Here is a 22,195-nt window from a genome sequence, read left to right on the forward strand (position 1 = left end):
GCCTGGGCATGGAGAGGGCCGCGACATCTCGCGCAGGGAGGCTTTGATTACCCTCCAAACGCTGAGCGCCGGGTAATCTCATTGTAGCCAAGCAGTCAAGTCTGACACCAAAACAAAGGCTTTGCTTGGAGGGGGGAACCTGTAATTGCTGTTACAGGTAGCGGTCAAAGAATACGACTGGCCCATAGCGTCGCAAGCTCCTCTTGCCTTGATGGCCGTAACTGAATTAGGGGCCTGCGATAAGCCCCCCCCCCCCCCCCTGTTTGTCCTCTTACTCTTTTTCATCACAACCCAAAGCCCATTACCTCATGCAGAAGCAGTGGGCCTAGGTGCAACAGAGGGGTGTGCTCTGTGTGTGTGTGTGTGTGTGTGTGTGTGTGTGTGTGTGTGTGTGTGTGTGTGTGTGTGTGTGTGTGTGTGTGTGTGTGTGTGTGTGTGTGTGCGTGTGTGTGTCTGTGCCAACCCGTGGCCTGTCTCTGTGAAAGCATTAAGGGAGTTTGTTTTATGGGCTATTTTTGCCTTTTTTTGTTACATGAGATAACGAAATAATTGTAAAAAGCCTAGCACTCTTTCAACCTCCCTGACAAATCTGTTGTGAATCAGTAGGGCGTGGAAGGCATACTAATAAGCTCCATCGTCATGTGTCACGCCTGGAGGCAGCGTACTGTATACGCCATACACCCTATACACTGGAGAAAACCCCTTCATGTGCTCATTAAAAAATAGAATGGGTGTGTAGGTCCCCAGTGTCTGCATCGGAAGTAGCCATGCCCGTGGATAACATAAGTACAAATACAATGAGAAGCCCCCCCAGGAAAAGACTTCCAGCTGACATTCTCCCTTCAGCTGTGCTAATTTAATTGTGCGTTGAAGACACGTTTAATCTACACTGCTCAAATACCCTGACCCACTTCATAGCCTATGGGAAGACAATGTACAAACGCGTGTTGTTCTGTGTTTGTATATTTTCTTAGAGTATTGTGAGCATTAACAAAGCAATTGTAATCCCCCCCCCCCTTTTATGATACAGTAACGATCGCAATTATATGAGGGGCCGCCTGGGACAGAATTCATACTTGGTCTTACACACACTATTGTAATCTCGCATATACACCAGTATACTCATACACACACACTATTATACTCCTGTAACATGTATGTATGAGAGTGTATAGTAGTGTATGTGAGAGTGTATAGTAGTGTATGTGACAGAGTATAGTAGTGTATGTGAGAGAGTATAGTAGTGTATGTGAGAGAGTATAGTAGTGTATGTGAGAGAGTATCGTTGATTATGCAAGAGAATATAGTAGTGTGTGTAAGAGGGTATCGATGTTTATGCAAGAGAGTATAGTAGTGTGTGTGAGAGAGTATATATGTTTATGCAAGAGAATATAGTAGTGTGTGTGAGATAGTATGGTTGTTAATGCAAGAGACTATAGCAGAATGTGTGAGAGAGCTGGAGCTCTATCTATCGATATAATATAATATATGATATAACGGCCAAAAGCTGCGCCTCCGGATGATATCATGAATCTTCACGACTGCGTCGGGTTCTCGGACGTCTCTGGTCCTTCCACATCAATCTGAAGTCCAGATTGAACCACGCAATGGAGGAGAAAGGGATTGTTGACGTTTGCGGACTCCCGGAGCTCCTCCGGCGAGGAGGTGCAGGAGGTCCCGCCGGCCCCCGGAGCTGAACTCCCGGTAGTCTGCAAACATCAACAACACCGCAAACTTCCCCTCCATGCCGTGGTTAAATTGTAATGACCACGGAAGAGGCAGTGAATGAAGCATTGCTTAGCCAGCGATTTATTAGATACCACCACCTCCCTCACATACACGACTATTCTCTCTCACATTCACTACTATACTCTCTCAGAAACCCAACTATACTCTCTCACATACACTACTATACTCTCTCACGTACACTACTATACTCTCTCACATACACTACTATTCTCTCACATACACTACTATACCCTCTAACATACTATAAGACTGAGAGTGTATACGACTATACACTCTCATACATACATGTAAAAGGAGTATAATAGTGTGTGTATGAGTATTGTGGTGTATATGCAAGAATTCTGTCCCAGGCAGCCCCACATAAAATTACACTCGCAAAAACAAACACACAAGCGATGGGAATGCACCTATCTGGAACACACACACTCGTGCGCACACACACAAACACATACACAAAGATGCTATCCTCGATGTACACAGGGACCTCGTGTCTCATTTTTTATAACGTTCAAAGTGCAACTTCGTCTACCCTGACTTCTCTCTGACCCGCCTGTATTCAGGGAAAAATAGAACATCAGACTACAGTGGTTTGAAAGGATATCAGTAGCCGTTGCTTGCTGGCACCGAGCAAGTAGGAAATATTTCCATGCTACAATGGCCATACAGGACGGAGGAAGCTGTGAGAATTCCTCTCACAGTATGTATCCACAGTGAGATAATATAGCAAAGAATGTTCTTTAGGGAGCTTCAAAGCATTCCAGCAATAGAGCAGGGTTAACATCTCGCATCTGAAGTTTTGGGATGAAAGTCCCTTATTTTGACACTCTGGCTTTCTTTGTTACATATCTTTCAATGGGAAACACAAATATATATATATATATATATATATATAAAAATAAAGCGAAAGGATCAAAATGTCAACACTGCAGTGAAAATATTCTGAATAAAACTGTATACAGTAAATACGATCAGTAAAAATAAGCTATCCAACTGTCATTATATTCAAGTGCAGTATACAAATAGACGGCAAGGTTTAAATAGCAGATCATGCTATGAGGCTACATACCAACCAATGCTACAATGGATGTTTACAATAGTTTGCTATATTTATGTAGGGTAGTTATTTTCTATTTAAAGACTGAGATTATATAAATATCCTGGGGTTTTCCTGCTTCAGAATAAGGCTTATAGGTGGTAACTTTGCTTGACAGCGGCTGCGGTTTGACCGGCTTTGAAGCGTATGTTCGTACTCGATGTGTCTTCAGTGTACATTTGGACCGTAAGTTAAGGTCTTCAAGATTCCACTACATTGTGTTGAGATGTATAACAAAATTAAATGTGTGATAAACATTAAACATTTCAACATTATTTTCTGAGGGATTTGTAAACAACTGTACCCCTAACGGTCATGATGCATACAAACAAAGAAAAACACATTATTTTCAATTTGGTTAAATGTGATCACCTTGCTTCTCCCTAATCTTCCTCATATTGGGCTCTGAAAATCACATATTTTTCCTTTTCTCTCATCCCCGTCATCGGACAACACCAAGTACCTATTTATTTTCTATTGGGGACTTATTACTTTGTTTATTATGGTTGTTGTGGTGGTGGCGGTATTCTCTTGTTTTTTTCTTTTTCATTGGTTTGACAATGAAAGTTATTTTATGACCTTTGTAATGATGCAGCATTATGTGCCTAACCACCCAGGCTACACTTTTGTGATCTCTTGGCTCCCCTGTTTATGTGATCGACTCGTCCTCTCCAGTCGTGTGACAGCTAGTGCTACTGTCTATTGCTTATATATATATATATATATATATATATATATACACAACTGTACCTCTTTCAGCTTAACCTATCCACATCCATATATCTATATACTGTATATATAGATCTGGTAGTTATACTTCAGAAAAAGTTTGATGCTTTGCTTACCTTGAAACATGTATGATTTGTGTGCATTAGCAAACATCTGGCACTATAAGGAACAGCCGTATGTTCAACTCAATGACCAAATATTTATCGTCATATATATATTCATATAAAGATAGTTGAATGGCCCCTGCTGCTGGGATGATCGAATTAGAGCATGATCGTTTTTTTTCTATTGAGATTTCTCCTAGAAGCTTAAGTGGGTTGAAAAAAGCCTTAAATGGGCCAATTTAGTCATGTCCAAACATATTTGGAAAAAAAAGAAGGAGAAATACTAATAGAGAAAGTGGAACACAGATTGGTCAAACTGATTCCTATAACTGATTTAACTAACCGGCGTCGGTGCGTGGTTTGATTTTGTTTTTTCTCCATTTCACTGGAGGAAAAAAATATTTGTGCAACATGCATTATATTGGTACAACAAAATATCCTGTGCTGGCAACCATCATCTTTTAGCAATTCATTATTAGTTCCTTGGTACTGGTGCCCTGCATGCTCTAAAGCCCCTATGCTTTTTTCTTTCAGCTTTTCCCATCTACATCCCTATATCTATATATATATATATGGATCTGGTAGTTATACTTCAAAACAAGTTTGATGCTTTGCTTACCTTGTAACATGTCTGATTTATGTGCATTAGCAAACATATTTCGCTATAAGAGACAGCCGTGTGTTCAACTCAATGAACAATAAACTCACACATGAGAATACTCTGAGGCCTCTATGATCTCAACCAGACATGTGTATAGATGTTTTGTGCACATCAACTATCAGAAGAAATGGCAATTAAGCTCTTCATCGTTTCTCATCCTAGTCGAACACAACCTTCCTTGGGATTAAATTAACGAAGAATGCGTGCAGTACAGATCCACCTGGAATGCAAATAGGCCACTTAGGAGCATGCATGCGTGAACACAATCGCACAACTTCCTTATGTGGATACTAGGTTGGAGCAAACAGAGCTACAAAGGGAGTCGACCATAGCGAAAGGAGACACAGTCTGAATCAACCACGGGGGATTATTTGGGGGCATTATGGAGAAGAGGAGGGCATCATTCGCACAGCCCGGCATGTCTGTAGTAGACATAAAGAGACAGAGAGAGAGAGAGAGAGAGAGAGAGAGGCTGCTCAACGTTTCATGGAAATTGCTCCCGCACTGGTGATGTTGAGGGATTTCACAATCGCAATGTACTTTCACTTTGACTTGTAGGGTTATAGTCGCTTATTCAAGGCAACATAGATTAGTGTGTCAGACTGGGTGATCCTCTTATCAAGATGGATAAGATAACAGGGAATGATTCAATAGAGACGCATGTCCTTGGCTGATATTTCTCAACAAAGTCTTGCCTAGTCGTTGACTAATCAGCTAATGGTTTTCTCTCTATAATCTCATTTGTGCTGTTTCCTCCCAGTTAAGAAAAACAGGCAAGAATGATGCAACTCTTTGGTCTATATTCATAATCTTCAGGGCAATATTCAATCTTTAAGGCAGAGTATGGATCATCTTTGGAAGAGCCCATCTGACTGGAAAGTAATTTGTCATCCTACAACATTTAGACTAAATGTCATCTACTCCTCAGGGACTTCTCTTTTTTAATTTAGCTCTTAGAGAAAACAGCACACACATTCAGCTATGCTTGAACAAGATGGTGCCATCAAAATAACCCAAATGATGGATTGCAGGGAGGTTTTCACCTGCCAGAAGACTTTTAAAGTGTTACTGAAACAAAAAAGGACATGAAGGTCAATGTCGTTTGTGTGTCTACTGTTTTAGTCGTCAGCATTGAGCAACTGTTTTTTAACAAATTAACTCCTTTGGCGGAAGGGCGCCCCCATACCGGATTTACATACAGCCGGTGACGTCACCAGTCTGGTTTGTGCACAAATTACAAAGTATAGACAGCCAATCATACAGTCCAGTGACATGAAATTGACATGGAAAAATATCTAAACTGTCAAAGAAAGAAGCACAGGGATTCATTTTCCCAGGGTGTATGACAAGACCATGTTGACGTGAATACATAATTTTTTCAAGATAATTTCCAAATATCAAAACTTAGTTTCAATCAGTGTTTTATACAGTTCATGTGCATTACAGACCCACCGGAGCTCCAATGGTCACGCATTTCAGCAGCTTTGATTGCTTTTTAGCTAGGCTCTTATTTTTAGGTCAGGAGGATCCTTTTTATTAATTATAATTTACCTTTTGTGTAGAAATATTGACTGAACGATTGGGGGCTGTAATCGATGACCTTGTATTGGCAGGTATCAGCCCTATCAGAATGCATCCTGGGACGATTTGTTGGCGATGAAAAATTCTAAATCCACATAAATATACCGTAAAAAACAGCCAAGTCTTGCCTGAGAAATGCTTTGGCAGTGTGAGAATTCCTCTCACAAACACAATGTTTTCCCATTATTACGATTGATTACTATGACCATGACCACAAAACCAATACTACCAACCCAAAAACGATCATTCCGATGCTCCTTTGATTCCAAAAAGGAGATGTTCATTGTGATCACATTTGCAACGCCAGTTCAAAATGGTTGAATTAATACGTCGCACAGATTATATATATATATAAATATATATAAAATGTTCCAATCGGAAAAGATGCAATTCTTCAAACATAATACACATCAATGTATGTGTGGAATCAAGTCTTGTAGTCCAAGTTTAAGTCAATCTCATGTAGACCAAGATAACATTTGGAATTTCCCTAAGAAGCAGCCAAGATTCTAGCTTGGTCTGTTGGAAACCCATGAAGCAATCATTCCCTGATAAAGTTGATGCATGCCTCCTGTGTCAGACTTGATGGAGTAAATGGGGTTAATAGAAAGGAAGGACAGAGAGAGAGCACCGGAGAGCGAGAGAGAGAGATGGAGCGAGATAATTGGGGTGCAATGGGGAAAGAGAGAAAGAAAAAAAGGAACAGATAAGATGGTTTTCCCACATAATGAAAAGATGAGAGTAGCATCACATGAATTCAACGTAGTAAACGTTGGATTCAAACCCGTCTTTAATATTATAGTGGATTTAGAGCCATCTTAATAGCCTCCATTTGAATGCAAAAGCTGGTGGTTTCGCCGTTCCCTAAGAAACTTAATTTAAAGGCTAATTGAATCAGCATGTTAGCTGCAGGGAAAGTGAATGAAACTGAGTAAAGCAACTTACTTTAATGAAAGTTGCAGTTGACTTTATCTTTTATGAGCCTGGTCCTCCTTTCAAGAATATTATTGGACACTTTAAGAATGTTGTTTGAATCATATTAAATGTTCTTAAAACATTGGTTTACTAGTCAATCATGTAAAAAAGTAATTAATTGCTTGCTGCGAAAATTTATGAAAAAATACACCGATTTGTACCCACAGCTTCAATAAAACATGGTAGAACAACGACAGACTAGAAGGACATTATACAGAAAAGCCCTTTCCAATGTATTTCATATTGCTTTCTACTTTGGACGAAAGTGTTAACAGTAAAACAGCTGCATGATTCTCTCTTGATTAGAAGGAAAACAGCAAGGTTTCACTCCAACAAACAGCTCTTATTTGTTCTAGCTGTCCATTGTTTGATAATGGTAATAAGACACATTATGGCAAATTATAACAGAAGCCTGAATATCATTGCATTTCAAAATTCCAAATGTGATCCGAGGGCTGTTAAACGCATGTTTGCCTAAACATTTATAATAGCAGGGGGTGGGGTGTGAGGGGGGGGGGCGGTCCTGCAGATCAATCAAACATCACACCATTGAGTCCTTCTAAATTAACTTTACATTATCCTTGCAATTCCTGCGTAAGACATTGCCAGCCATTACTATTCCCTTGTTTCAAAAATCTCCCCCTGATCATTCTTACTCAAGTTGATCACAATCCCCCTTAACTCCTTTATGCTATTCTCTCCCCTCATCTCCTCCTCTACCTCATTCCCCATCACTTTCTATGTCGCTCTCTCTCTTAAGGCCTCTGCTGCTCTTATGAAGGACGCAAGCTTTATTGTCTCTGAATTAGCAGTCAAGAAGAGACAAGAGTTGCGATGGGACAAATGAAAGCTGGGCTCCACAGCGAACAAAGGCCCAGCTAATTATTTTGATTAGGAAGAAGTGGGTCGGTCGTCACCAGTGCCGTATTTGAAATGGATAAATTGGCATATTAATCTCCTGTTAACAGGCCCCGATCTCAAATTATGGCTGGTCTCCTCTACTCCCCATATGATAGCAATAGCAAGTAACACAAGGCAAATAAAAATCTGCTGACAATACACATGCATTTAGGGACTTTAGTCTTATTATTAAACATACATAATTCCATAACATAGACGAAGTATAAGTCTGAAATATACAGATTAAATCGCAGAATTTGAAACCCTTCAAATCATTCTCTGATGCACTCAAAAAAAGGTATTTGTAAAGATATTAATGTCGATCTATTTCAGGAGTCAGGAAGATAAATGTATTTATCACAGCACATCTTAGGGAACCACATTCTTTACCTTCTGAAAAAGAATGAAAGTTGAACTTCAGGATCTTAAAGATCGTCTTTCAAGCCCCCTGTTTATCCAGGGAGATTTATGAGCTTTTAAGGAATGAACCAAAACAAATCTTAAATTCTGTTTTGTCTGATGAAAGACATTTGGTTTTGGCCACGGACCACCTGGCTGAAGGGATTGTTTTGTCAATCTAAAGTTTGAATTGAAATTCAAATCTGCATTGTTTATGAGAACATAAAAGGTAAACATACTTTGACATATCGTTCATAAATACAGAGGGAACATTTGCTGCAACTGACAGTTATAAGAGTGATGCTTTTATTGAACTATTCATCAACAAATCTATGGTGTCAAACCTCTTCTCAACAAAGCACACCATTAACAATGTTATCTAAAGCTGGCATGTTAAGTGTTTCCAACCAACTCATGCGTTTGTTGTCAAGTTAAACAAACTGTGTTCATTCATGCAAACAAAAGAAAAGCAAAAACACTTCAAATCCTAACCAGAAGAAGAGTCCATGGTGTATTTTGCTTTACAGAACCTCTCTGAACATTGTAATCAGAAAGCACCTAAAGCCTGACTGGCAAATTCCCATCAGTCCGTGGACACCTTAATGTCCATAATTAGCCAATCAGAGTCTGCCAGCTGGAACACTTGGCTGTTCCCCCCGACAGCCTAGGAGTTCATCTTGAAAGCATCTTTAGAGATTCTGATTGACTCTGCTTTTGTGTAATGCAGAGTCCCCGTCCGTCCGTCCCCCCCCCCCGTCCGTCCGTCCGTCCATCCGTCCCCCCGTCCCCCAGGCGAGGATGGTGGTGGGTCGGACACCACTCGAGACATGTGCAATTTTGTGGTGTTGACACGCTTTAATTTTGGAAGTGTTGTCACTACTTAACCACAACCATTGGATTAGAGGAGTCATTTGAAACATAATAAAACAACACCCTTCAAAGTGAGTGGGTGTGCTAATAATGGTTAGAAAACAGATGGATAAAAGAGTGAATTAGCATAATCTGGAGTGAAACAAAAGGCAGCTTTGTGAGCTTGTTTGGATAACCATTGTGGCATGTGTTCTGGCCATCGGTGGCACTACTAGGAAATTTGCATTAGTGTGTATATATATATATATATATACAATTAATATTTTCCATTCATTTTAAATGGGTGATTGGCTGGTAATATGTTGACCACGCCTTGCTTTTGCTTCAATGAAACCACATAGATGAGAACCACAATGATTACACCCTGCATTCATCTAAATGAAATGGGGTGCCCTAGGTTTATCATGAAATATTAAATGTTTAAAGCCTAGATATTAAGTTGTATAAGTATTTTTTCTCTCTACTTCTTCTCTTACCTTGATACAATTTGAAGGCGCGGCAAGGCCGTTGTCATGATTAATTGGTGTACTTAAATTGTCATTAGGTCTTGTCAATTTCATTAATATATCAGGTTTCAAGTTTGCTCAAAAGTCAAGAGAATTAATTATTCCCCATAGCAACACATGTGAATGGGATATTAAGAATACATTTGAATAAACATTGTTTCCCTTTCCTAAAACCATAGTACCGTCCTATCTGAAGGATCGAAGCCGTGGAGGCTATTGCATCACTCCTATATCAACCCTCCACCACCCACAGCGTGTTGTAAGAGTACACACAACTTAGCCTCTACCCATAGCAATCAATTTAGTAATCTGAGCTCCTTGATATCTGACCCTCCTCACCCCAGTAGTATTAACAGTATATCTGACTGGAAGCCCGGCCCAAATCGACCAACGTCCAGACGGGACGTGCAGCCAAGGAGTGATGTCGTGTTCATGCTGAGCAACACCAAAAAGGCTCGGTCAGGCTGGGAGGCCCATGGAGCAGAGAACGCAGGTCTCTGATTTCACTTAGGATGAGCCGCATCAGATTTCCTATGTCTGTATTTGGTTAAACAGTGTTGGATCTCAACTTTAAAGCAAAGAGCAGCAGATTTTCAGGTCACACGTCGGTGTAGGATGACCCTCTATGTCTATGCGTGTATTTTTGCTAACAGTGTGGGGTCTCTACTTTAAAGCAAGGAGCAACGTAGATACAAGGCGGATGTTGGTGGAGGGTGACCTTTCTACGGAGAGGAATACTGATTGAAAAACCATGCTGTGATTTTGTGGTGTAATCATCATTATTGCAGATGGCATCTGTCTCTCGCTCTGTCTGGGGAACATTATTGACCAAATTTCTAATTAGACCAGAGACTTTTTGGGCAATGAAATTAAGAGAGACTAGAGAAGATGACCCCTCGATAAACTAGTTTCTCCCGAAGTACGAATAATGATTGATAATAATTAATGAGTGCTTAAAATAAGTCACTTGAGTACAAATTGTTTCTAGATTACCCACGCCTGCCACATTTAAGTACCTAAGGGTTTGGATTGAATAGGGCTTGATGAGCTAGGGTAGCCAGGTACTTAAACACTCTGATTGGCACATTTCGACAAACAGGGGGTATCACTAGGGAAAAGTGAATCACACAGCAGTATAGTCATATTTTTATACCTTGCTGGTATACCAATTCCTGCAAAATATTTATAACAAGAATAAACTGTTAAACTGTCCAACAGACAAGCTTCTCTTTCTCTTGGCTTGGCCTTTTCAGGACACATTTTAGACATCATTCTAGCAATGAAAACAAATCAATTAAGGATGTGACTTTAAATGGCGGCTGTTATCTTTGCAGGGCGCCGGCCAGTCTCACGGTAGATAACGCCACTAAATGTGATCCAACAGCTGAGGGAATGTGGGTGTGTTTACACAAGGCCAGAAGAAGACACAGATGTCTCTTCTCTTCCTTTTATATTTCTTCTTTTATATTTCCCGACCGCTGCGCTATCAAACCAATTATCTAATACCTAGGAGGAATGTACTTCCTTTTAGAAATGTTTATTTAAACTGACCTTGTTTTGTATTGAGAAATATCAGATGCTTCAAACCTTGCTTCTTGTATTTGCATGCAAATATACACACGCAAATATTTATTTGCATGCAGATATTCACACAATGACTGCGAGGTAAGAGGTTTATAAAAGACAAACCAAGTGCATGTATCTGTGTCTTTCCACCACCCTTCTGTCTATCGTCTGTTAAAGATGACACTGATTATAGAGCATTGGTCGGTTCAATACCTGAAGCCACTGTGACTGGTCACTGCGTCCTGCTGTCCAGGCGTTGACCTTTCCCTGCTTGTCCAGCCTGGCTTTGCCGGGCTCCCAGGTGAACATGTCCATGTTGAGTGTCCTGAACATGCTGGAGGCGGTGATCTGGTAGTCCTGGATGTGGCCTGACTTCATTCCCATTGGCTCAGAGCAGCCTAGAGCCAAAACATCCCAACAAAACACATGAGCTGGCTTGCACGTTGATAAAAAGACTATGCAGGTCTGTCGATGTTGGGCTTCTGCACACTCTTTTGGGTTCCAAGTGTGTCTAACCATTTGTTATGGTTTAAACCCCTTCCTTCTCCTTAGTCAGCTCTTAATTACTCTGTAGTCACTAAATGGGCCATCTTTTACAGCAACAAAAACTGCAAACTTTAAAGCAGCTTTGTTGACAATTACATTTTACATTGAGTCATATATCGTTTTTATTCAACTTGACGTCCAGGGGAGTACAGAAAACAATCAAAGCAAAAAATCTATATGAGAACACAAAAGACATGCCAGTGCTGTGCGGCCAACATTTTGAAGACACCACCTAGTAGGGAGCAGCTCTGAGCTAGCTAAAGGACTATAACATCAAGAATCAAACCACATTAAAATCACACTTTTCTTGCCAACACTGCAATGGGAAGTGGTAACCATGGTGACAAAACAAAAATAACATCCATCATATTGGGTGTTCTTCAAAGGGTGACTCATTCACACAACATCTAGGCAAAGTGACACTTTAGACCCCAGCACACTTAAAACAATGTTGAAATTGGTGTGTTCACATAGGCTGTGGAACTGCTGTAGAACACAGCCATTTGACAGGCTACAACATAGTGGCTGCGATTTGCCGGCTGTTTGTCAGCTATTTCAATTCAAATTTGAGTATATGGGGGGGCCTTTTAGCGTTGCCTTTTTGGACCCACCTGTCAGTTCACATCCGAGGAGCTCCATGCGCAAGGTGCAGTGCCTCCTGCAGACTTGAGGGTAAATGCGCACATACTGGGCCTCGATGGGTGGGGTGAAGGAATTGGCCGAGGGTGCGTTGTTGTCGACGTTCCCTCTGAAAATCTGTTTCAGGAGTGGAAACCAACAATAGCTGTAAACAGACATAGCAGAGTTAACATGCCACTGTGTGTGTGTGTCTCTCTCTCTCTCTCTCTCTCTCTCTCTCTCTCTCTCTCTCTCTCTCTCTCTCTCTACCGCTCCCTCTCCCTCTCTCTATCTCACTCTCTATTGCTCTCTATCTATCTCCCTCTCACTCTCTACCTCTACCTCTCTCTCTCTATATCACTCTCACTCTCTTCCGCTCCCTCTCTTTATCTCCCTCTCACTCTCTACCGCTCTCTCTCTAACTCACTCTCATTCTCTACTGCTCCCTCACCCTGTGTGTCTCTCTCTCTCTCTCTCTCTCTCTCTCTCTCTCTCTCTCTCTCTCTCTCTCTCTCTCTCTCTCCATCTATCTCACTCTCAATCCCTGCCGCTCATGTATTCTCCATACTTGATACATTGCCATCATCCAAGGTCAAGAAGATAGAATTACGGGGCCCATTTCTCGGCCCATTTGAGCTCGTAATTCATTCAGGCAGACTGGTATGTTTTGACATTAGTGGTCCAATTATGTGGCGATACCTTCTAGAGTGTATTTTTAACGTAAAATGAGCTGAGACAGAGTATGACAGACCCAGTGATTTAACTGCATGATTTGTATGTGCGTGGTTGAGACAGAGGCAGAGATAGATGGAGAGAAAGAGAATTTGATAGAGAGAGAGAGAGAGAGAGAGAGAGAGAGAGAGAGAGAGAGAGAGAGAGAGAGAGAGGGTGATGGAGGAAAAGCAATATCCATTGTAATGCAGTACATATAATAGCACCAACTTGTAGAACAAATAGAGGTTAGCAACGACAACTGAAGGTTAGCAGAAACAAAGAGTAGTCCAGCAAAACAAGGTTATCAAGCACATCTAAAGCAGGACTTATTGCTAGAGCCCCACTGTCACGATTACATTCCCACTCCCTTCCACCACAAAATGTATGAATAACTCACCTCGCCCTCTCCACACTCACACACAGGCACACAAAACTACACAAACAAGCACACACACACACACACACACACACACACACACACACACACACACACACACACACACACACACACACACACACACACACACACACACACACACACACACACACATACACACACTTAAGAATTCATACTATATATTTGAGTTTGTGAGATACGCCGCGGAAAAAAGATCGTTGAACCAAGCGATACATTTCAAGGCTTGGCAGGCTGGTCATTTGGGGCTTGGCTGTTTTGAGGACAGCCACGGTGGGCTGTCAGAAATGATACAAAGCCGGGTGGGGCATTTGGTGGCTATTTATCCCAAAATAGTATAAAAAAAATCCATTTAGAAGCAATAAACTTGGTAGGGGGCAGTGAGATGGGCCCGGTGTGAGCAAGCTAATTAAAAAGCCATCTCATCATGTCCTTCAATCCGCCCTTGACTGAGTGCATGATCTCCACTCGCTGTTTGTGGCTGCTTGTACAAACGTGGTTGAATGTAAGTCTGCGTGTGCGTGTGTGTGTCTGTGTTTGTGTGTGCATGAGTGCATGTGGACTGTTTGATAGAGATAGACTGATAGGAGGGGGAGACCAATGGGAAGGGGTAGTGAGAGACATAATCAGGTGTGTGCGTGTGCGTGTGTGTGTGTGTGCTACTCACCATGTCCCCATCCGTGCCCTTGACCTTGTACGTCCTCCATGTCTTCCCGTCATCGCTGGAGGCTACTTTGTACGACTTGACGTACTCTGGGCTTCCGATGCGCTTTGCACCCTGGGTAATTAGGCCCGTGACCCTCATCCTCCTCTGCAGGTTAATCTTGGGTACAGAATAACAAGCAAAAAAATGTAGCGCCATTACCATTCCCATAATTCATTTTCTACAATATTTTATGGGAGTTTGTACATGTGATTGTTGCTATCATGTGTGTGTCTCTCTCTCTCTCTCTCTCTCTCTCTCTCTCTCTCTCTCTCTCTCTCTCTCTCCCTCTCCCTCCCTCTCTCTCTTCCTCACTCTCTTCCCCAATCCTTTGTAATTTTTCTTAAGTCGTTGGGATCAATTTGCCCCCTGGTATCTATTGTGTCAGAACCATCCATCTTGTTCAGAAGGGGTGTGATGGGATGGAGCATTTAATCAATCCTGACACCCGGGATCCAGTGTGTCAACCCCCACGTAGACACTGTCATTACAGAGCCCATGCAAAGCGTCTTAGCGTGCCAGGAGCATGCAAGAGGGAAGAGAGCCGAGCGTGGAGAATGTGATTGATGTTTAGATACACACATCCCCACGATTCGTATCGTAGCACCGTGATCGGTGTCAGAGTAACTCCTCCGTGTTTGATGATACCATGTTAAATCAAACCTTTGATGAGTACACTTTCTTTGTTTATTTTATTTTATACGTTTTTCACATAAAGTATTTATATTGGGAATACACACAAAACAAGACCGTCAGTGATGTTATTATCTTATTCTCTTCTGTGGTCACGGAAGGGAATGGATTTGATTATGAGGTTATTTTGTCCAAAATGTATGTGGGAATTTGTTTGGTTTACAGTTCCTGTTGGTTTATTGTTCATCCTCTGGCTCCGTCCCTAAGTTGCAGAAGCTAAGACCCTACGATGCTGTGCTGCATGCCAAGCGTGGATGATGGTTTGAACTGGCAGCCAATCTTTTAGATTCACTTTGTCTTTCATAAAGATGTTATGTACAGATTATGTTTGTTGTTATAGACACATGCTAGAAAACCAAACACCAGAAAGAGATGTGCATGTGTATCCCCAAACCAACTCATTAAGGGCTGTTTTGTTTTAGTGTTGCTTCCTCTGCTGTATGCTCCGAGTGAAAACATGTCTGCCTGCCAGTTTTAATGTCTTAATGTGCTTTTAAATCCTCTGCCAAGGGACAAGCTCTCAAAACTAGCGAGTCAGCTAACACTGACATATTTACTTAAATGTTTATCAATGTCCACTGTCCATGTACAAATAAACTCAATATAGAAATAGATTAAAAAGTATGATGCATACATACAGACATGCACACACTCAACAGATCTTATGTTGACAATTGCAGTATCAGTATTACTATAATTATTGTTAGAAAGACAGAAACATACATTTATTGAGCCGACATTACATTTACATTTACATTTAGCAGACGCTTTTATCCAAAGCGACTTACAATAAGTACATTTGTCATAAGAAGTGCATCAATATATCGCTGTCGGTACAGGAAGGATGTTCATAGAACCAAGTGCAAGTACCACAATCGCTAGGTTAATCAATTCCCCGTATTACAGACATGATAGCAGCTGCTGCAGTTGCTACACAGTTAAGTGCTACAATACAATACAATACAATACAATACACTACAATACAGTGTACAATGGTGGTCAGTAGAAGAAAGGTGGCTATGCAGAGTCGAGGTGAACTCTGAACAGGTGAGTCTTGAATCCTTTTCGGAAGATAGTGAGCGACTCTGCGGTCCTGAGAGCGGCAGGGAGCTCGTTCCACCACTGAGGCCCCAAAACCGAGAAATGTTGTGACTTTGCTGATCGACCTTTGCTAGCTCTTAGCGATGGTGGTTCCAGTCGTCCAGCTGAGGTAGTCGAGCGGAAGGAACGAGCAGGGGTGTGTGGCTTTAGCAATGCTTGGAGGTAGGCAGGGGCAGTTCCTTCAACTGCCTTGTATGCCAGTACCATCGTCTTAAATTAGATGCGAGCTACTGCAGGGAGCCAGTGGAGGTCCCGGAAGAGGGGGGTCACATGGGAGAACTTTGGTAGGTTGAACACAAGGCACGCTGCCGCATTCTGGATGCGCTTCAAAGGTTTAATCGCAGAGGCAGGAAGTCCAGCCAGGAGTAAGTTGCAGTAGTCGAGGCGGGAGATGACCAGTGATTGGACTAGAAGCTGAGCTGCTTCCCTTGTGAGGAAGGGCCGGATTCTGCGGATGTTGTAAAGTGCAAATCTGCAGGATCGGGCGACCGCAGTGATGTTTGCAGTGCAGCATAACTGGTTGTCCAATACCACACCGAGGTTTCTGGCAGTCGGTGACCAGTAAGTCCATGTGTGGGCAGTCTTTCCCTGGGATTAGGAGAAGCTCGGTTTTGTTGAGGTTAAGCCTCAGGTGATGGGCAGTTGTCCAGGTGCTGACATCCGCCAGACATTCCGATATGCGTGTTGCAATCAGGGTTTTGTCAGATGAGGGGAAAGAGAGAAATAGCTGTGTCGTCAGCATAGCAGTGATAGGAAAAGCCGTGTGATGCAATTACCGAGCCCAGAGACCTGGTATAGAGGGAGAACAGAAGAGGCCCCAATACAGAGCCTTGAGGGACACCAGTTTCGAGCGTGCAAGGTTTGGACAAGGAGCCATTCCATGTCACTTGATAGGTGCGGTTCGTCAGGTAGGATGTGAACCAGGAAAGAGCAGATTCAGCGATTCCAAGTTCGGCAAGAGTGGCAAGAAGGATCTGGTGGTTCACCGTGTCAAATGCTGCTGACAGGTCGAGCAGAATGAGGACCGATGAGAGGGACGAGGCTCTGGCAGCACGGAGGGACTCAGTCACCGCGAGGAGAGCCGTCTCGGTGGAGTGTGCTTTCTTGAAGCCTGACTGGTGAGGGTCAAGGAGGTTGTTAGATGAGAGATAGGAGGACAGTTGGTTAGCAACCGGCACGTTCCAGTGTTTTAGACAGGAACGAAAGAAGAGATACCGGTCTGTAGTTCTGGATGTCTGTGGTATTAAGAATCAATTAATTACCGTCATCATGTTTGTATGTTTGGATAAAAGCGTCTGCTAAATGCCCTAAATCTAATTGAATAACGTGTTCCTAAGTTTCAGTGACACAACTTCAAAAAGGTTACCAAAGCCATGCCTGTATGCAGTGCCAGGCTTTAGGGTCATCTTCATTCATTAGTGCTGATTGCAGCCACAAGGAAACTGAGCTCTTTTGAAGTGAATGCTATTGTACATCAGCCATACTCTTTATGTGAACAGTAAGGGAACATAAATGTCTGAAACCCTGCAGCGAGAAGTGTATTAATATAAAAAAAGGATTTCTACCTTTGAATGTCAAGAGACAGCAGGTTCAGCAGGAGGTAGGATTCAGTGTTTAACACTTCTAAATCCATATTCGTGCAATAAAACAGCTGTCATTCTCTGGCACTATTGCTAGAAAGATGTTTTGACTGTATAACATGACATATTATTAGCGGCAAAGATTCTGGGATTTACACAATGTGTAAGGGTTAAGCCTCAAGCTCGTAGTGTGCCTTAAAAAAAACCACCATACAGCAACTCCAAAACAGATGTGATATCTAATGTGGATTATGACTCCTTGTTGGTCCAGACAGTCACCTTGATCGGACAATGCACAATACACAATGGCGTCGTACATGATCACTTCATAGGGCAATTTGAGGATTTCCAAACAGAAACGACCAGATATGCTTCAGTTCAGTAATAGCTAGTGGCTGAATTAGTGAGACACATAATGACAGTACTTAAGGCATAACAGCCACTTTTACACTTTATGCACACACACACACACACACACACACACACACACACACACACACACACACACACACACACACACACACACACACACACACACACACACACACACACACACACACACACACACACACACAGACACACACGCATTTTGATGTTCAAACCTAACCTGCTGAAAGTAAGGTAAGTGTTCTCCTTAAAAGGTCTCCAAGTTTGGGTAATGGTCCTCTTCTCGGTTCTGAAGAACTTTCTCTGATTTCCCAGAGGTTTTTCAGAAGTACCCCCCGAATGAGCACAGAGTGCGGCTAATTTGTCATGAGAGTCCCACCGATTCTGTCTTCATTAACGCTGGTACTTTGTTATATACAAAAGGCCGGATTATGTACTTAAATGTCCCTTAGAGTAACAGAGAAACGGATGCTTGTTGGAGACTGGAAAAGGTTATTATGTGTCATGTATTACTCTATGTCAAACGAAACACAAATAATTAATTTATGTAAAAAACGTCAAGGAAGCAATGTATAAAAGACAGGTATACTATGAGATAACTCATTCAAAATGTTCACAGGTTAGGACTTATCAGACACTATGACATGTTACGTCAGAACAAAACTCATAACAACTCAGTAAACAACCAGATAATACGACCCAGGCATTATTAACATTTTATCGTAAACCAACACATCACTTCTGAAGCTCATCCCTCGAGGGACACTTGTAGAGAGTTGGCCGCTAATTGTTGAGGTCCCTCTATGCATCCATATGTATAAGGCTTTGTTATGTTGGAAATTAACTGTATGCCAGTCCAACAAATACAAAGACGTGATTATCCCTGTGTATGACAACAAAATAACACTTGATCTCACACACCACCACCCCCTCTCCTCTTACTCACAAACAAAATAAAGTCCAGAGTAGAATAGGAACATGTTAATATCTGAGCACAACAATAAATGTTCCTTTATCCCATAATTATTTCATAACTATTTGGAGCGGTGTACCCCAAAGGTCGAAATCATAGTTCAGCGAGATTTGTATCTTCTCAAATGCTTTTTTTTTTTTTATTGACACATGAATATTTTTACTATCCATCCATGATTTTCAACACTGCGCCTAGTGTAATGTTACGGTTGGATAAAGCATACGGATCAATCGCTCCGGCCCTTCAACTTGCTTCCGTAACCCCGGTAACCTTCAGGAAGTCAATCAACACATCCATAAGTCAAGATCCCGTTATAGATCCGTGGCGTTTTGATCTTGTTAAAGCAATCTTAAGCAGGGAACTAATGGGACAATCCATGTGGGTCTAATGATGTCAACTGATGTCAATGAAAACTGAAAACCCTGATCCATGGCGTTAAACTGGGGGCAAAAAGAGAGGTGATCCCAGTCAGGTTCCAGCCATTAACACCGCTAGACCCACGTTTGGACCGCTGAGGGTTCCTTTTGCTTGCCGCTTTCGATCGCGGAGCGTGAATACTTCTTTATTATCCATCCCTTATTCTCCACATTGGTTCTCTTGTAATGCTGTGGTTGGATAGGCCAACAGATCTATCACATCTGTCCCTTCAACTTGCCTTGAATCGGCAAATAATCAATTGAACCGGCAAATCAGAGTCGAGAGGGCTGGGACGGGTTAGAGAGTGCAGGACAGCACAGCTCTAATTGTTTGGTATTTGTATGCGTCTATTTTTGCATTAAACAGTCTGTCCCTTCCCCACGGGTCTGGCAGCATCCTGGTCTGACTTAACATGCAGATCCATCCACTTCGCCAGTATAATCGGTTTCAAAACCCCTTCAGGCAAGCAAACCTCAACTGTGAAAGCAAACCCTCTGCCTAACACGCTGCCAGTGCGTTGACATCCCTTCGCCGTCCTGCTTTTCTTGAACACATCGGCCCCTTGGCGACTCCATGGCGCCCTCAGCGTTGCGTGCTACTTCTCATGTGGCATCATTAGAGTCTGAAAAACCGCCTGAATATTTCATGATCCATGCTCTGTTTGATATTTGTGTTGCAGGCTCTCTTTATAACGTCCATTTTCTGACATTCTCCGTTGCTCAGTCTGAGTCAGAGGGTGACCTCTGTTTTTTTTTTTCTTCTTCTGTGGTATTGGTATTCATCTTGTTGGTCAATATCTCTTTGAAGTTCTGCCTGCTCTTTTTTTTGTCCCACATCTCTTTCAGTCACTCACTCGCTCTGCCTTTCAATGTATCTTTCTGTCTGTCTCCCATCCATTCACCCATCCATCTAATCTTCAAACAGGCACCTGCCGGGTTTCTTTGTGTTGGTTTAAAGTGGAACAATCTGTTCACAAGTCTCAAAATATCTGCAATTATTTGTGGTCTCCTCGGGCCCCGATCCACCCGGTCAGTTAGTGAAAGAAGAACAGAACGGGAAAGCCAACTGGTGCACTTTTAAGTAGCCTCATGCATAGATGCACTACACGTTCTATCATATTCTATTTCATGCTTAATTGTGCATCAAGAGGCGGCAATCTCACATTGACGATCAAATATTCAGTGCGAACAAAACAAACTGAACTACGAAAGGAAAAGGCTCTACAATTAAACACGCAACTTAAGAACTATCACAACCCTATGAAGAATGTCGTTGTTTTCCACCTCCAAAAAAACATAGCACTGTATAAGCACTTGCTGAATGAAGCGGAGCCCATGATAGCGCTTCCTTACACTCCACTAGGCCAGCAGCTGTTCAACCCTCTGCTTACACTTTTAATTGCCCTCCGAAATGAATCAGTAGCAAGCCATCAATTCATCTGTGCCAGTAATTAACTGTAAAGCCAGCCACATTAGAGATATGTGACGGCGTTTCCAGATGCATTTCCATAAACAAAACAATTCCCTCCCAAACAAAGACTTTGCTTCTTTAAAGCTGACTATGTAAATGTTGGTTTAAGTGTCTCACACCGAAAAGCCAAAGTATGTGTTGCAACAGTTTGTTTACTTTTTTTATTTTCCAGCTTTAAACTATGCCCTTTTAGGATTGTGTTTGACGGGATTGTGTTTGGTGGAGTCGTGTTGCACCGTGACATTCGGTGGCCCCAGTGTTTGTGCAAGAGTCTTACCTGGATCCAGGGCCATCGGTCATTCTCTGCGGCGGTCCAGGCGTTGACCAGGCCCTTCTTGTTGAGCCGTGCGAAGTAGGGGTACCACTTCTGCAGGCCAAAGAGCGCGCGGTGGGTGGAGGACGCTGTGATCTGCTGGTTGGAAATGATACCGCCCTCCATGCCCAGCGGCCCGGAGCATTCTGGGGAAAAGCAGGAGAGGATACAAATGAGAGCCAGCATGCATATGTATGCTTGTTTGTTTTCCCTGGTTACAGTTGAGCGGTAATTCCACAACATCTTTGTCACCTCACCCTACCGTGTTTCCAAGACTCATGCATGCATTCATAGCATGTGAATTAACAATATAGTGCAGACATGCACCTGTCAGAGAAACCATGATTTGCCATTTCGCATTTTATTTAATAATGCAATCATCATGTGCCAGCCAAGATGGCCTATACCCTTGGCTCATGGCTGGACACCATCTTAAGAGCATCCTGAATGTTATAATTAGGAGCAAAACCTGTCTCAGTGACAGCTGGGGATGTCTTCCTCTCTGGCTTTTCCATCCATCATACACAAAGGACACAAAAGTGTCTATGGAGAGTCTCCGCCTGTGGTGCTAGCAGAGGCCACTTCAAGGTAGTCTGCACCACAAGTCTCCAGTGGGTTGGTGCGTAGCCCGTTTTGTTTTTGTCAATCGAGTTTAGTCATTTATTTTTAGGCGGCTGCCCCCTCTTTAGTCCTTCACAGCATAACAAGCCGCCATTATTTTTTTTCTTACAAGCAGCACATACCTGGCGAATGTTAAATTACACAAGAGAATAGGTCATTCTGTTATGATATTTCACGAGAAGAATTAATGAATAAAATCAGATCAAACTCAAAATAAATGGGGATTCCATTGAGGCTAGGAAAGGGTAGGACATGCTTGGCGATAACATTTTTCACGTTGCTCATTTGGCCCACAGCTGGTTTACGATCAAAGATGCTGTGTTCTTTTAAGATTCCTCCAGCACAAGGCTGTATTCCATTAGAGGGACATGTGTTATGCATGCAAATTGGATTATTTCCCCTGCCATAGTCATGAAATAGCGCATCCTGCGGGCCGGCATTCTAATAGGAGGCACAGGTGTGCTGAGAAAACCCTGATCATAAACAATAAACTGGGCTTGAGTGCAGGTCT

The 22,195-nt window shown here is 42.3% G+C and overlaps 1 protein-coding gene across 2 annotated transcripts in view; it reads right to left on the reverse strand.

Annotated features, from left to right (window-relative positions):
• The window catches only part of edil3a (EGF-like repeats and discoidin I-like domains 3a), a 77,710-nt gene that overhangs the window by 11,692 nt on the left and 43,823 nt on the right, over positions 1-22,195 (reverse strand). For both annotated transcript variants that reach the window (XM_056591751.1, XM_056591750.1), the window contains exons 5-8: positions 21,028-21,209; positions 14,094-14,249; positions 12,291-12,435; positions 11,347-11,531 (exon numbers count right to left, since the gene is read on the reverse strand). In XM_056591751.1, the coding sequence (XP_056447726.1) occupies positions 11,347-11,531; positions 12,291-12,435; positions 14,094-14,249; positions 21,028-21,209 (668 nt within the window). The remainder of the gene's footprint in view (positions 1-11,346; positions 11,532-12,290; positions 12,436-14,093; positions 14,250-21,027; positions 21,210-22,195) is intronic.

This window comes from Gadus chalcogrammus, chromosome 6 (genome assembly GCF_026213295.1).
Source record: "Gadus chalcogrammus isolate NIFS_2021 chromosome 6, NIFS_Gcha_1.0, whole genome shotgun sequence".
Taxonomy (NCBI): domain Eukaryota; kingdom Metazoa; phylum Chordata; class Actinopteri; order Gadiformes; family Gadidae; genus Gadus; species Gadus chalcogrammus.